Source organism: Apium graveolens, chromosome 10, assembly GCF_009905375.1.
Source record: "Apium graveolens cultivar Ventura chromosome 10, ASM990537v1, whole genome shotgun sequence".
Taxonomy (NCBI): domain Eukaryota; kingdom Viridiplantae; phylum Streptophyta; class Magnoliopsida; order Apiales; family Apiaceae; genus Apium; species Apium graveolens.
In genome coordinates this window covers 170,264,632-170,278,000 of record NC_133656.1, presented here as the reverse complement: position 1 = coordinate 170,278,000, position 13,369 = coordinate 170,264,632, and the positions used below count along the sequence as shown (strand labels likewise).

The following is a 13,369-nucleotide window of genomic DNA, read 5'->3' as shown; positions in this document are numbered from 1 at the left end:
GATCCAATTGACATCTTCTCACAACATAAATTAGTCACGTTACGTTATTTCAAATATAAAAACACGATATAAAAGAACCACCTAAGATAAGAAGTGCTAAAATTAATTTAACTCTATAATATAATTAAAAGAAAATTTTCAAATTTTGAGCATAAGAGTCATTTATATAAGAAATTTATTTATTTTTATTAAGATAAACATCAAATTTTATAGCGTAAAAAATTCTGAACATAACCTCTTTAAAATTCTATCATAGAATCCACATGACTCTCATTAGTATTTATTATATTCTACAGTATAATCACAAACTTTGTACCAAAACCAACATTATCAAATAATTACTCGTAATTGTTCTATATTAGAATCAACATTTTCCATAAAAATTTGAGCATAGAATTGTTGCTTGTCAGTCAATTATTCGATTCCACAGTAGAATTATTTTTTTCCTACAAATTTATGATGACAACTATTTGATAATTGTTTGCAACATTTATGTATTAGAATCAATAAAATCAAACAAACGCAACATTTCTACTCCAGAATAAACAAAATCAAACAAACACAACATTTCTACACTAGAATCAGCCGTAACAAATCACTAGTAGTTATATAATACAGAAGAATAAAAAAAATGCATATAAAATATCTTGAGTTCAAAAATACAATCCAGAAAAGAAAATAACAAAACAATCATATTGAATTTCAAGAAAAATATCTCAAACACACAAATATAAGAAATACAAATCCTCCATTAAAGTAAATAAGGATCGCAATTATAGTTACCTCAAATTGAAAATTGATGTGAACGACGTCAAATTTACAATATAAATTATCAAAACGAAATTGAAATACAAGTAACAACATTAAAAACTAAGAAAGTAAGAAACCTTTGCTCGATCCGAAAAATATATCATATTTTAGAATACAACAATATGATTTTGATTAATATACGCAAAAATATCAAAGAGAGATTGTCGGAAAAGGAGATAGGCGACGAGGGTGATATATATAATGAACTATACATATATGTTATTTTTTAACTATAATTACTATTAGCTGTCAGATGACTTTTTAATTTAAAGGTTCACATTGATAGAGAAAGTTCTCTATGATTCTCTATATAAGATGGCCCTCTATAGATGATATATATATATATATATATATATATATATATATATATATATGAGATCAACTGGTAACTCCTATCTCTAGGTAACTGAGTAACTTAAGTGTAGTGTTGACATGTGTCACAAAACCTGTAACTTGTCTCACGCCTCACTTAACGTTTGTTTACGATTTTTATGCACAAAATGTTACTTTTTTTCTTTCCTTTGTACATTGTTTTTCCTTTCTTTTTATTTATTTTTTTCAGTTGTCCATTTACTTTACATTTACAAATTAAAAATTAAATTTGCATAATTTTTTTATAAAAACATAATTAACATAATTTTTTAACTTCCATACATAAAAAAGTATAATACATAAAAAAAGTACACAAATATAAATTAGAGGACATAATTGAAAAACTTGCAAAAAATTAGAGAACACATAAAATATAAATTAGAGGACATAAAAATACTGAACACACAAATATAAATTTATAAAGCACTTAAAATATAAATTATTATAAAAACATAATTAACATAATTTTTTAACTTACATGCATAAAAAAGTATAATACATAAAAAAGTACATAAATATAAATTAGAGGACATAATTGAAAAACATGCAAAAAATTAGAGAACATATAAAATATAAATTACAGGACATAAAAAATACAGAACACACAAATATAAATTTACAAAGCACTTCAAATATAAATTATATAATATAAAACATAAAGTACTTATAAATATAAAGAAAACATAAAAATTTTATGTGTTATGTAAAATTTTTACGTGTCCTGTAATGTTTATGTGTTATATAAGTATTTAAATTAGTAAACATAAAATATAAATTATAAGATATAAATTGATATTTATATTATGAAATATAAAATTAATGAACACATAAATTAAAATTAATGAACATAAAAAATTACAGAACACATATAAAATTAATCAAACACAAAATATATAACAAAACATTAAAATTTACAGAATACATAAAGTACGAATAAAAGGTATTTCAAATTAAGGAACACACAAAGTGTACAAGAAAATTAAATTACTCGGAACACATTTAAATGCGGTTTACCTTGGTTCACGTGGTTTGCAGGCTATTACGTGAACCCGTAGGGTTTACCCAGTGCGCACCCGAAGGGTAGCGGCTGCGGGTTATCTACGATAAAAAAAAATAGGGACTGAAAAATATTAGATAACATATCAAAATTTAAAGAACAAAAAATATATAGAAATATACGGCACATAAAACAAACAAATAGATTTCTAAAAAAAATACTCTAGATTAGAATTTTAAAGAACAAACAATTATTATAAAACATAACAATGTTAAAATATACAGAAGCCTAATGAAAAATATCCAGTACACAAAATAATTACTAAACATGTTAAACTTTCACACTGACTTGTGCAATAAAAATTACAAAATATTTAACATAACAATTACATAAAAATTATATAACATCAATCAAAAAACAGAACATACAAAAACCAAGTAGCATTAGTTAAAAATACATAACACCTACAAAGTACATAACATAAATCATACAAAAATACATAAAAAAAATATAGAACACATAATTACTAGATGAAAAAAAGAGTACTACAATGTAAAATATGTAAAAGACTTAACACACATGTTAAAAAGAATACAAAACACTAGGTCAAAATTGGAGAACATAAAGTTAAAGGTAGTAAAAAATAACAAACAACGGGACACAAACGTCCTTAAAGTTGATAAACCCGTGTGTTATATACGTGGACTTATAAGAAATATTTACTTAGTTATCTTAAAAAAATAGTTACCCACTGAAACTGAACATATATATTATATATATATTGTATGTATATATGCATGCATGTATTAATGTATGCATGCATATATTAATTATAATAAATTAATACAAGTGGTACTAGAAAATTAAGATAAATACACAGGACCATAGAGACTAAATCAAACGTCTCTAAATCAAACGAATTATAGATGACGTGCCTTGACTCGATGATAAGATTTCTGAAATTAGAAATTATAAAAAATAATTTTATTATATAATATACATAAAATTATAAATAAATAAATAAAAATATATAAAAACCGGATCGAATTATTAATAGATTGGATCAGCCTAAATCTATATTTGCTTCGTTTACGATCGGATTTTTCTTATAGGATCAAATCCCATATCAGATTTTAAATAGGTCGATCCATAACCGCTAAAATAATATTGGATCGAATCGGATTCTATCGAATTTTCGCTAAATTAACGTGCCTAATCTGAAATTTTAAAACAAAACTTCCTAATTTCCCTTTTTAGGTAAAACTTCCTAATTTCATGTATTTCGTTCATAAAAAAATATACATCAAAAACTTGCATTTGTCTTGCCAAAATAAGAGGGGAAATGTTATTTGTAGAACCATTTTTTTATTTTCAAACAATTCAAGGGTGAAATAACATAAGTGTCCCTTGAATACACATAACTACATAACTCTTAAAAAAAATTAATGTAAAGATAATTTTGGTCTTTTTACTATTTTTTATCCTGAAAATAAAAGATGTTCCCGAAAATAACATTTCTGAGCTATTCCTTGGATAAGGAATTGGGCCATCCTGAATATATAAGCCCAAAAGTTCCCTTTTTGCGCTCTTTCATTAAAAAAGATCAAAAAATAAACTTACTCATCACTTCTGCAATCTCAGGCTTCATTCGACTGTAAGTACAAATAAATGGGTGTTCTTGGATTTGATTTATTTATGAATGTATAGATTTTTTTTTCTCAATTTGGTTTCTATCATTCTTTCAAGTTAATCTTTCTATATGTTTAATTATCATCATGTGCTATACTTTATTAAAGATTTGTTCTTTGTGGCCTTTTGTCAAACACTTAGCGTAGCTATTAAATTACTCAACTAGATTGAAATTACTGTAGGTTTTTCGACAAATCATGATGTGGAAACAAAAGGCAAGGTCTTGTACTTGTGTATCACTTGTAATGCAAATGTGTTACTAGAATATTATATATTATAATATCCCAGTAAAGAAACAATTGCACTGTTGCCCATATTCACCAGGATTTCAAACCCCCATCCGTATACTATCTTCGATAAAAAATTCAGGTTACCTGTTATATGACCATGACTAAAATATAAATTGAGGTTACGCCTTTCTTCACGAAGAAAAACAACATTCTGAAGAATGAAAAAACATTTTTTTTCTACTGAGATGAAGTTATTATGTTTCAAATGTAAATTCTTTATTTGTGAGTTTGATATTTGTAACTTTCATCCAAATAGGGCTACAATCTAAAACAGGAATTTAATATATGTTTAATATAATAATAGGCGGATGTCAATTAAACTTAACATTATACCATTACAGCAATTGCACATCTTATAACACAATGTAAGGGAATAGTGGTGAAACCTTTACTCTCGAAATTTAAGAAAAACAAAGTCATATACTTTACTAATTTGATGGTTGGATGGATCATGGATGTGCATATACTTGTATTTCGGAGGTTAGAAATATAAGATCCACTGAAAGTAACAAGTAACTAGTGCTGGATCTTTCTTAGTGGAATGTGACACACTACTAAATAGAATATATATTAAATTTTTGTAGTTGTCAAGTAACTGGTGCTAAAGGGTCGATCGACTCGATCCCCAATGTCCAACTACATTTTTTTAAATAATTACAGGTGTGGAAAACAGTTATAGTTCAAATCAAATAAACGTAAGATCAAGTTTTGTTAATATAAGTTTATATTATTTACAGCATTGAAAAATTAGGATTCTGTGAGTGAGAATTTTAATTGGTACAGACTTTAGGATACCTGAACGGGGAAAGAAGCTAAAACAGAGACACATTCTCCTGCGACAATGCCCGAAGAAGCTCTTCTTCGAACTCTCCTTCTGTAAGTTGCTTATTCTTCTGCCTGTGTATTTTACTTACCGACACACACACACACACACACACACACACAGTACACACACAACATATATAATTTAGTTATATGTTCTCATTCTATACTTTCTTACTTACAGCTTGTCTGGTCAAGTTCGAGATTCGATATCAAAAACAAAGTATAAACCACCTGAAGGTTCAAATGTTTCAATTAAATCCACTCTGGAGTCTCTTTTACCTCAAAACGACACCGATTTGGATACCTCCGAAACCCTACTTCGTATTAAAATTAGGGATTTTAGTTTAGTATGTGCCACATTAGCTTCCTCACAAGTTTCAACATCTGAACATCTTTTATGGATTCCCAAATCACTTGCAATAGCTGCTAGTTCAGCATTTCGAGAGCTTGCAAAAGCTTTTGGCAGCACTTATAATGTGGAAAGTTTCAAAAATATTAGTGAACTAAGTTTGGACTTCTCGTTGTTGTCCGATGAGCAGAAATTGGTTATCGAATTAATGCCTCAAGTTATGCCTTTGCTTAAAGAGAAGGTTAACGAGAGTTCAATTGATAAATCTGACGAGGCTGATGAGATATCTGCTGCTTCGGCTAGAGCACCGGTTGCTTATGCTATTGTTGCCGCTTATCAGTTGAGATGGTTCGTTACCCAGGTATTTTATTGATTCTAGTATTTTATAGAACGAAATTTAGGGAATATGTGATTAAGTTTGACGTATATTTTCATTGGCGGTGACAGGTTGATTACCCTAGCTTGGGAAAGCTGTGCTCTTTGGTGATTCCTTGTTCTCTAACAGCTTTGGACCACTGGTCACCTGAAGTGAAGGTAATTAAACTTAGTGTCTATGCTTTCTCTGACCTGTTGCATATGTATGTTTTGATTCATTAATTAAGGATACATGGCACTTGGGAAAGAATATATATATGTTATAGTACTTGTTGAGTCTTATTGTACTTGAATAATACCAATTTTAATTAATGGGACTAGTTCTTCTCAGAATTGCATGTAGAAAGTGATTCGGAAATGACGTAATATTTCGTAAAAGACGAAAGAAGATAATGCAGGAGTATACAACCCTACTTAACTTGTGTATATATTGGTTGTTGCATAAATACATTCAATCTGTCTTACATTGTTCCGAGTGACAGTAATTGTTATCTAAGTGAAATTTGAATCGACTAAATCTGCAATTAACTCGTGCTTTGGACTGAAAAAATATAAACAATACTGAAGTGTATCTATAATTACATGTTTATGAGCTTAATCTGCACTTTTGTGCAAAGCTAAATGATACGATGATTTTTATTTTCATTTTTTTTCTTTCAAAAGGTTTAAGAGTTTTAACGGCTTCTGATGCCAACTAGAAAGTTCTCATGTTATCCAGCAGTTCCGCCACAAAATGTCCATACTCGTGTTTCTACACTTATTAAAGTGATTTCAATTAATCAACAATGACATGATTATCTCATCTACAATACACTGGAAAATCTAGCTGAAGGCTGAAGCCAATGCATGGTGTAGTGGATTAGAACGTCACTTAATGAAGCTGAGTTTTCTTATATATGAAAACTGGATTACAAAAATGTATCTGTCAACAATAAGTGCTTGTGTGTCGATTGTCATTATCTCGCTTAATTATTGTTTTAATGTTGATCACATATATAATTTATATAATACTTTTTTTATGTAGGGGCAAGGCATGATAAGCTTTATACATCTTGCCAAAAATGTGAATTCTATTGAATTTGGTTTGTATGAAGATGTAATCCTTGATGCCTGTTGTCAAAATGTTGCCTCAACTGATGAGATATGGGACTACGTTGTTGAGATGTCGGTACTTTTGGTGACATGTTTACAACCAAATAATCCTCGTAGCTCCTGGTAAATTTTAATATGCATATATGTTAGTATTTTGTTTTTCTCTAATGTATTTGGTCAAGTTGTCTATGGTCGAAGTAAAGTTTAACTTATGTTCTTGAAGTTTGTGTAGACTATAATGTTATTAATATGTAGCAGCATGTCAACTGTTTATAAAAATTAAATATTATGAATCATAGTTACTGAAAGGAATAGATCTTAATACCATTAGTTCTTTGTCCAGGTATGAAAAGCTTCTAAATGAAATGTTGAGTCATCTAGAACGACAGCCAAGAAACAAGGAGCGCCGTATCGCGTGGCTTAAGCACATTGACCCTCTTTTCAATAGCATTGGTCTTGTATTATTAGCTCATTTTAGACGTATATTTCCTCTCTTTTTCAAGTGGATGCATGCTGATGATGATGAAACCGTTCTCCTGGTAATGGTCATTTTCTGCTAAAAAATTTAAGATTTTTTTTTGTGCTGAAAAAATTAAAGTGTTCATCATATGACATTACATGTAATTATCTCAAATAGGTCTGACTTCTGAGAGTTAAACTGGAATTCAAATTTTAGTGGACCTTTGATTTTTTATCATAAAAAAATTGATTATAACAGATGCAACTTTTGTTCCCGACATTATATTATCTGCCTCAGGTTATTCTCAGCGAACAGTAATTTGTCTGGCTAGTATTGTGTTTTTAACTTCTTTTTAAGAGTCATGAAGGGATATTCAATATTTTTCTGTTTTCTGGCCTTTTAGGTTATACCACCGTATGGGATAATCAGTATTTATTTATGCCCATTTTCCTCAATTATATCACTGAAAGAATACGATTAAGTAAAGTTAGATACTTATATCTCTTTCATGATTTATATAGGAATGTTCATTATTATTAACCTTGGTTCAAGAATGGTTCTTTTCCCAATATGATCTAATTCTTTTTTAATGTTCAGAAACGTAAAAAAAGCCAAAGCACAAGTTAAATCATATCTGTTCCCAATATGTAGGCGTGTATTAGAAAATGCTTCATCTTTAAAATAAGATATGATTTAATTTGTGCTTTGGCTTTTTTTACGTTTCTGAACATTAAAAAAGAATTAGATGATAAAGTTTAATCTTGCATTATGTTGTTACCTGCAGTGTTCCAAAATTTTAAACTGTTGAGAATGTGTAATTTTTTAGTATGGATCTGACAGAATTTTAAAGTACTGTTATTTATACAACAGACGCCATATTTTATTTTATGAATGCAGGTACTTGATCGGATCATATTAGTGATAAAGTTGACCTGGATAAGGAATTCGCCTTATTTTGAAAGGTGAAATAGATTAATACTATTATTTCTGTTGCTATTACCTATTATTATTATTATTATTATTATTATATATTATTTCATATCAAGTATAAGTTTCATATGAAGGTTGCCTGACACTTAAAATTGTTTTTATTAATATTTCTTGGAGAGGAGAAGAGGAGAAGAATAAAAGCTAATTTTTGTGTCAAACCAAAGCAATGAAGTAGAGCCGGCTTGAAGAAATAGGTCCTTAGCTGGGTGGGTAGCAGTTAAATTATTAGTATTTTGAAGGAAAGCGAATTTATGGGATACAAACTATCACAACCTCTCTTTTTTTCCCTTTAATGGGTTTTGTGTTTTGTCCAGACATCTGATAGCCTGAAGCTTAAGTAATAGCACCACTTAGCACTTGGCATTAGATTAACCAAAGAGATTATGGTATGTGAGAAAACCAGAAACCAGATTTAGTATTAATTAATTTATCTCAGTTCATGGTAACATTTAATATCTGAGTTATATTTACACCTTAACATGAATTAATAATACGATGATTGAGCTTTCTACCCCTATTCTGATGTCATCTCACATCTGCTTGGTGTATTTCACTATTTACAGCTGAGAGCCAATTGTAGACCTTATTCGCTTAGATAATATAGATTGGTAGAATTTTGATATAGTTTTGTCCTCTTCTGCAATTATGATAATCCTATTTGTGATGTTTCTGCCTCAGATTAGTTGATGAGTTGGTCAGTTTATACAAGGAGGCAGCACTGAAAATTGAACGTGAAGCGATTAGGCCACGAATTCTGCAAATACTGATATTGCTTCATCAGTAAGTGCATAGTAACTTCTGAACTGCTGTATTTTCAGGGTTGAGTATTCAGTTTGTTGAACTTTACTTATTGTGTTCTGTGATTCAAATCCTTAGATGCAAGGGACCACAGTTTGAAGGAGTTTGGAACAAACACAAGGATGACCCAAACTTGACAGCTCTCACTTCATCCTTTAATGGAAACAACTCGACTTTGGTACAAGTCTGATACATAATTCTAATAAGAAAAACTGTAAATTGGATTGTGTGTGTGATTCGTCGTCTTAATTTGCTTGCTTTGACCATTTTTGAGGGCAACAAGCAACACTAAAGGTCCGTATAGTTAAATGTTTATCATAGGCAGATTAGGGAAAACTGTGTAATGGTGAACATAATTTATTTTATCATGTCCGTAAATGTTCTTGATTAACTTGCAAGGCTTAGCAAATATGTTGAACAGGTTGAGGATATTTTGTTACAGTAGTTCCTTCAAAGTTGATACAAGTTGTGATTGTGAAAAACTATCACTGAAAACTTTTCAAAAGAAAAGACTAGCGAGCCCAAACAATTAAATATCTCTGCGAAAGAAATAAGTTAATGGACTAATATCAACGGTTTTAGTGGCGCTATATTATTCGATTTACATTCCTAATTACTCCTATATTTTATTGAATCATATTTTCAAGAAATATATTTACAGTTCTTGTTTATTCAAAAAAATATTTGCACTTAACCCAAATTGTTAATTCTTTATAGGTAGTTTTGCTTGCTGCATTTTCACAATATGAAATATTAATTAATTAAATTAGCCTGATGCTTTGATTATAATAAAATCTAAACATTATAATTTAGCAAAGTTATTCTTATTTTGTCAATAACACACAACTTCCCGTAAAAACCTGAGCCTCCATAAAAAATTACAGACAGTACAAATATTTACACACTATTTTTGGCGGGAACTCCCTGTATCTATCTATCTATCTTGTAACAATTTTCCCGCCAAAACCTTCCCTCCATTAATCTCCCACCATCACACAAACCCATATAAATAACACCACAATACACAAATCCATCTACACCCCACCTCATAAAATCACAAATAATCAACACCCAGATTAACATTTTTACCCAAATCAACAAAAAAAAAATGCTGGAACTAAGACTAGTACAGGGGAGTTTACTAAAGAAAGTGCTTGAATCAATCAAGGACCTAGTGAATGATGCTAATTTTGATTGTTCAGCAACTGGGTTTTCTTTACAAGCCATGGATTCGAGTCACGTAGCGCTCGTTGCGCTTCTTTTAAGGTCTGAAGGGTTTGAGCATTATCGATGTGATCGAAATATTTCAATGGGGATGAATTTGGGGAATATGGCTAAAATGCTCAAGTGTGCTGGGAATGATGATATTGTTACCATTAAAGCGGATGATGGCGGTGATGTTATCACGTTTATGTTCGAAAGCCCTAGTATGAATCTTTTGGTTTAATAGTACTTTTATTTGTGATATTTAGGGTCTTGACATTATGATTTAATTGCTGGTTTTAGTAATTTACTGGCATTGTTTCGGGTTTGATTGTGAAAAGATTGAGTCTTTTTGGTTCAATTGCATGTTCTTTAATCTTTATTGCTTATCTGGTTTATGTTTGAAAAAGCTAGTTTGAATCTTTTGATTTTATGGTACTTGTTTTTTTTGTGTGTGTTTGATAGAGATTGTGCTAGTTAGGGTATTGACACTATGATTTTTTTGCTATTTTTAGTAATATACTTGCATTGTTTCGGGTTTAATTGTGAAAAGATTGAGTCTTTTTGGTTCAATTGTGTGTTCTTTATTGTGCATCTGATTTTACCTTTTTTTTGTTTCTGTGTATGTGATAGAGATGAGATGGAGCTATTTAGGGTCTTGACATTATGATTCAATTGTTATTTTTTAGTAATATACTTGTATTGTTCCGGGTTTAATTGTGAAATGGTTCAATTGTGTAGTTCTTTATTTCTTCTGATTTATTCTTTGTATCATTGTTATAATATATGTTGTCTTTCTGTTTTTTATACATTAGATATTTTTCCATGTAAATTTTTTGTTTATTGGGTGGAGATGAGGGGAATAAGAATTTGAACTCAAAACCTCATTATGGGAGATAATGAAATGCCTTTGCCACTGTATCATGAGTTCGTGTAAGTGTTTTTAGTATGTCATATTTTTACGATGTATAAAATTTTTTAGTGAACTGAATGAAAGTAAGGGGAGTGAGGAAAGGAGGAGGCTTGCTGTTAGGTTACTAACCAGATTGTGTGCTAAATCATCAGTATGTCTTATTTTGTCACTTCAGTTTGCCTTTTCGTTACAATCAAGACAACATTACAATTTGAAAGATATTTAACAAGATATCATCACACTTCATTTTCCGATTAATGTTTTTTAGTCCTATGATTCCGTGGTTTGTTTCATAGTTATATTTTTCATGTCAGAGTGGAGCTTAAATTTGACTTAACTGAACATCGTAACTCTCGTTCAGTAGTTCTTGGATTTACCGGCCTTTTTGGAAAGGAATAGTTAAAGTTCCTATTCCTTGACTGTGTTCTTTCCTAATTTTGTAGTTTAATAATGTATAACAATCACAAATATCATGTTTTTTTGATGTTTTTGTTTATTATTACCTCCATGTCTAAATTTCCTTGCTATTTGCCAAATTACGGGGGTTTCTTACTGGCATATTTAGCCTTTTGTTTGATGATCTCGGTAATATAATTGCAGGTCCCATATAATTGATAAATTAAAATGGTCCTTGTTAAGAAATATTGCAAATACTGTAGTAAGCTAATTTATTCTCTTGGCTGGTTTTTACCTTCTGATTCTTAAGCATTGTTTTCTGTTGTTTTGATTTCCTCAAATGAAGCTCAAGACAAGATTTCTGACTTTGAGATGAAGCTGATGGATATTGATAGTGAGCATCTAGGTATTCCAGAATCTGAATATGAAGCTATTGTGAGGATGCCATCTGCTGAATTTGCTAGGATCTGCAAAGATCTGAGTACCATTGGTGACACTGGTACTGTCTTTTGATACAATGCTATTAGTAACATTCTTTCTTTTTGTGCATATTATCGTTCTTGCCTCTTTTTTAGTATATAAATATGAAAGACTAATAATGGGTAATCTGCTCTTGTTAGTTGTGATATCTGTGACAAAGGAAGGTGTGAAGTTCTCCACACGAGGTGACATTGGGACTGCAAATATTGTTTGCAGGCAGAACACTTCTGTGGACAAGGTTTGTCCTTTTCTTCTCCTAAATCTGTCAAATAATTTATATGTTTGTGAATGCTAACATTGCATGCAAAGCCCAGATTCTCAAGGAGCTATTCATTTTCTATCAAATGCATAAGTAGTTTGGTTGTCAAAGTGCTTTGTAATGATTAGCCTTTTCTAGTGCACTGATCAGTATGTTGTGGTTTACAAATGTTTAGCCAGAAGATGCTACTATTATCGAGATGCAAGAAACAGTTTCATTGACATTTGCGCTGAGGTATATGAACTCATTTGCAAAGGCAACTCCTTTGGCTAATCAAGTGACCATCAGCTTATCGTCTGAACTTCCAGTAGTGGTCGAGTACAAAATTGCAGAGATGGGCTACATCAGATACTATTTGGCTCCAAAAATAGAAGAGGATGAGGCTGCAAATTATGCACAGCCTGCACAAAACTCCACTGCAGCTGCTACATCAAAAAGTGGTACTAAGAAAAGTGATGAGGGAAATTCCAAGAAAAGGGCACTAAAGAGTGAGTTTGTAGATGACTGCGAGGCTGCAGTTGAGATCAAAACCAAGGCTAAAACGAAAACCGAAGCTGGAGCTGATAATGATGTTGAAGTAACTGACACTAAGCCAAAGACAGAAATTGATGATGACATCGAAGTGATGGGAACCAAGCCAAAGACCAAGAGCAATGGTGAAGTGGAAGTCATGGATGTAGAGTAGTTTTTGTGCTGACATCATCATTTGCATTACCAGTTATTTTCTGAAGTAGGAAATTAACATCAGAATTTTAAAAACCTTTTAGTAAATGTTTATTTTTTAGGTAATGTCTAATGTGTAGCCCTATATATTTGTGAGCTATATCTGCTAGACAAGGTATTTGATGCTCATAATTTTAACTCTAGTTTGTAAATGCTCCAAGTTCATCCTTTTCCGGTCAGTGCTGTAAACTTTTGATTACCTAGCTCCTATCAGTTGCATATTTCATCTTTTTATATTTAGTCTGAGTTTTCAGTTTGCAAGCGATTACTGCATTCTTTTCAATTACCAAAACCACCACGTAGAAGGCCAATGTAAGTATTGCAGCAATTATTGTGCCTAAAATAAAA

General features: G+C 30.6%; 2 protein-coding genes across 5 annotated transcripts; both read left to right on the top strand.

Moving 5' to 3' along the window:
• The first annotated feature begins 3,694 nt into the window (after window positions 1-3,694).
• On the top strand, window positions 3,695-9,434 carry LOC141693866 (uncharacterized protein At2g39910). Of its 4 annotated transcripts, none has more exons than XM_074499054.1 (9): window positions 3,695-3,833; window positions 4,896-5,034; window positions 5,165-5,693; window positions 5,780-5,866; window positions 6,732-6,922; window positions 7,143-7,338; window positions 8,157-8,221; window positions 8,928-9,029; window positions 9,126-9,434. In XM_074499054.1, exons 2-9 carry the CDS (start codon window positions 5,000-5,002, stop codon window positions 9,235-9,237), a joined length of 1,317 nt encoding a protein of 438 aa, XP_074355155.1. In that variant the 5' UTR covers window positions 3,695-3,833; window positions 4,896-4,999; the 3' UTR covers window positions 9,238-9,434. The 4 variants fall into 4 exon arrangements, with proteins under 4 accessions (XP_074355155.1, XP_074355154.1, XP_074355157.1 ...); XM_074499053.1 differs by having other exon boundaries at window positions 3,705-3,833; window positions 4,942-5,034; XM_074499056.1 differs by having other exon boundaries at window positions 3,787-3,833; window positions 4,949-5,034.
• Window positions 9,435-10,035: 601 nt separating this feature from the next.
• On the top strand, window positions 10,036-13,261 carry LOC141688968 (proliferating cell nuclear antigen-like). The gene is made up of 4 exons (XM_074493122.1): window positions 10,036-10,474; window positions 11,906-12,058; window positions 12,180-12,277; window positions 12,474-13,261. Exons 1-4 carry the CDS (start codon window positions 10,156-10,158, stop codon window positions 12,981-12,983), a joined length of 1,080 nt encoding a protein of 359 aa, XP_074349223.1. The 5' UTR covers window positions 10,036-10,155; the 3' UTR covers window positions 12,984-13,261.
• The last annotated feature ends 108 nt before the right edge of the window (window positions 13,262-13,369 follow it).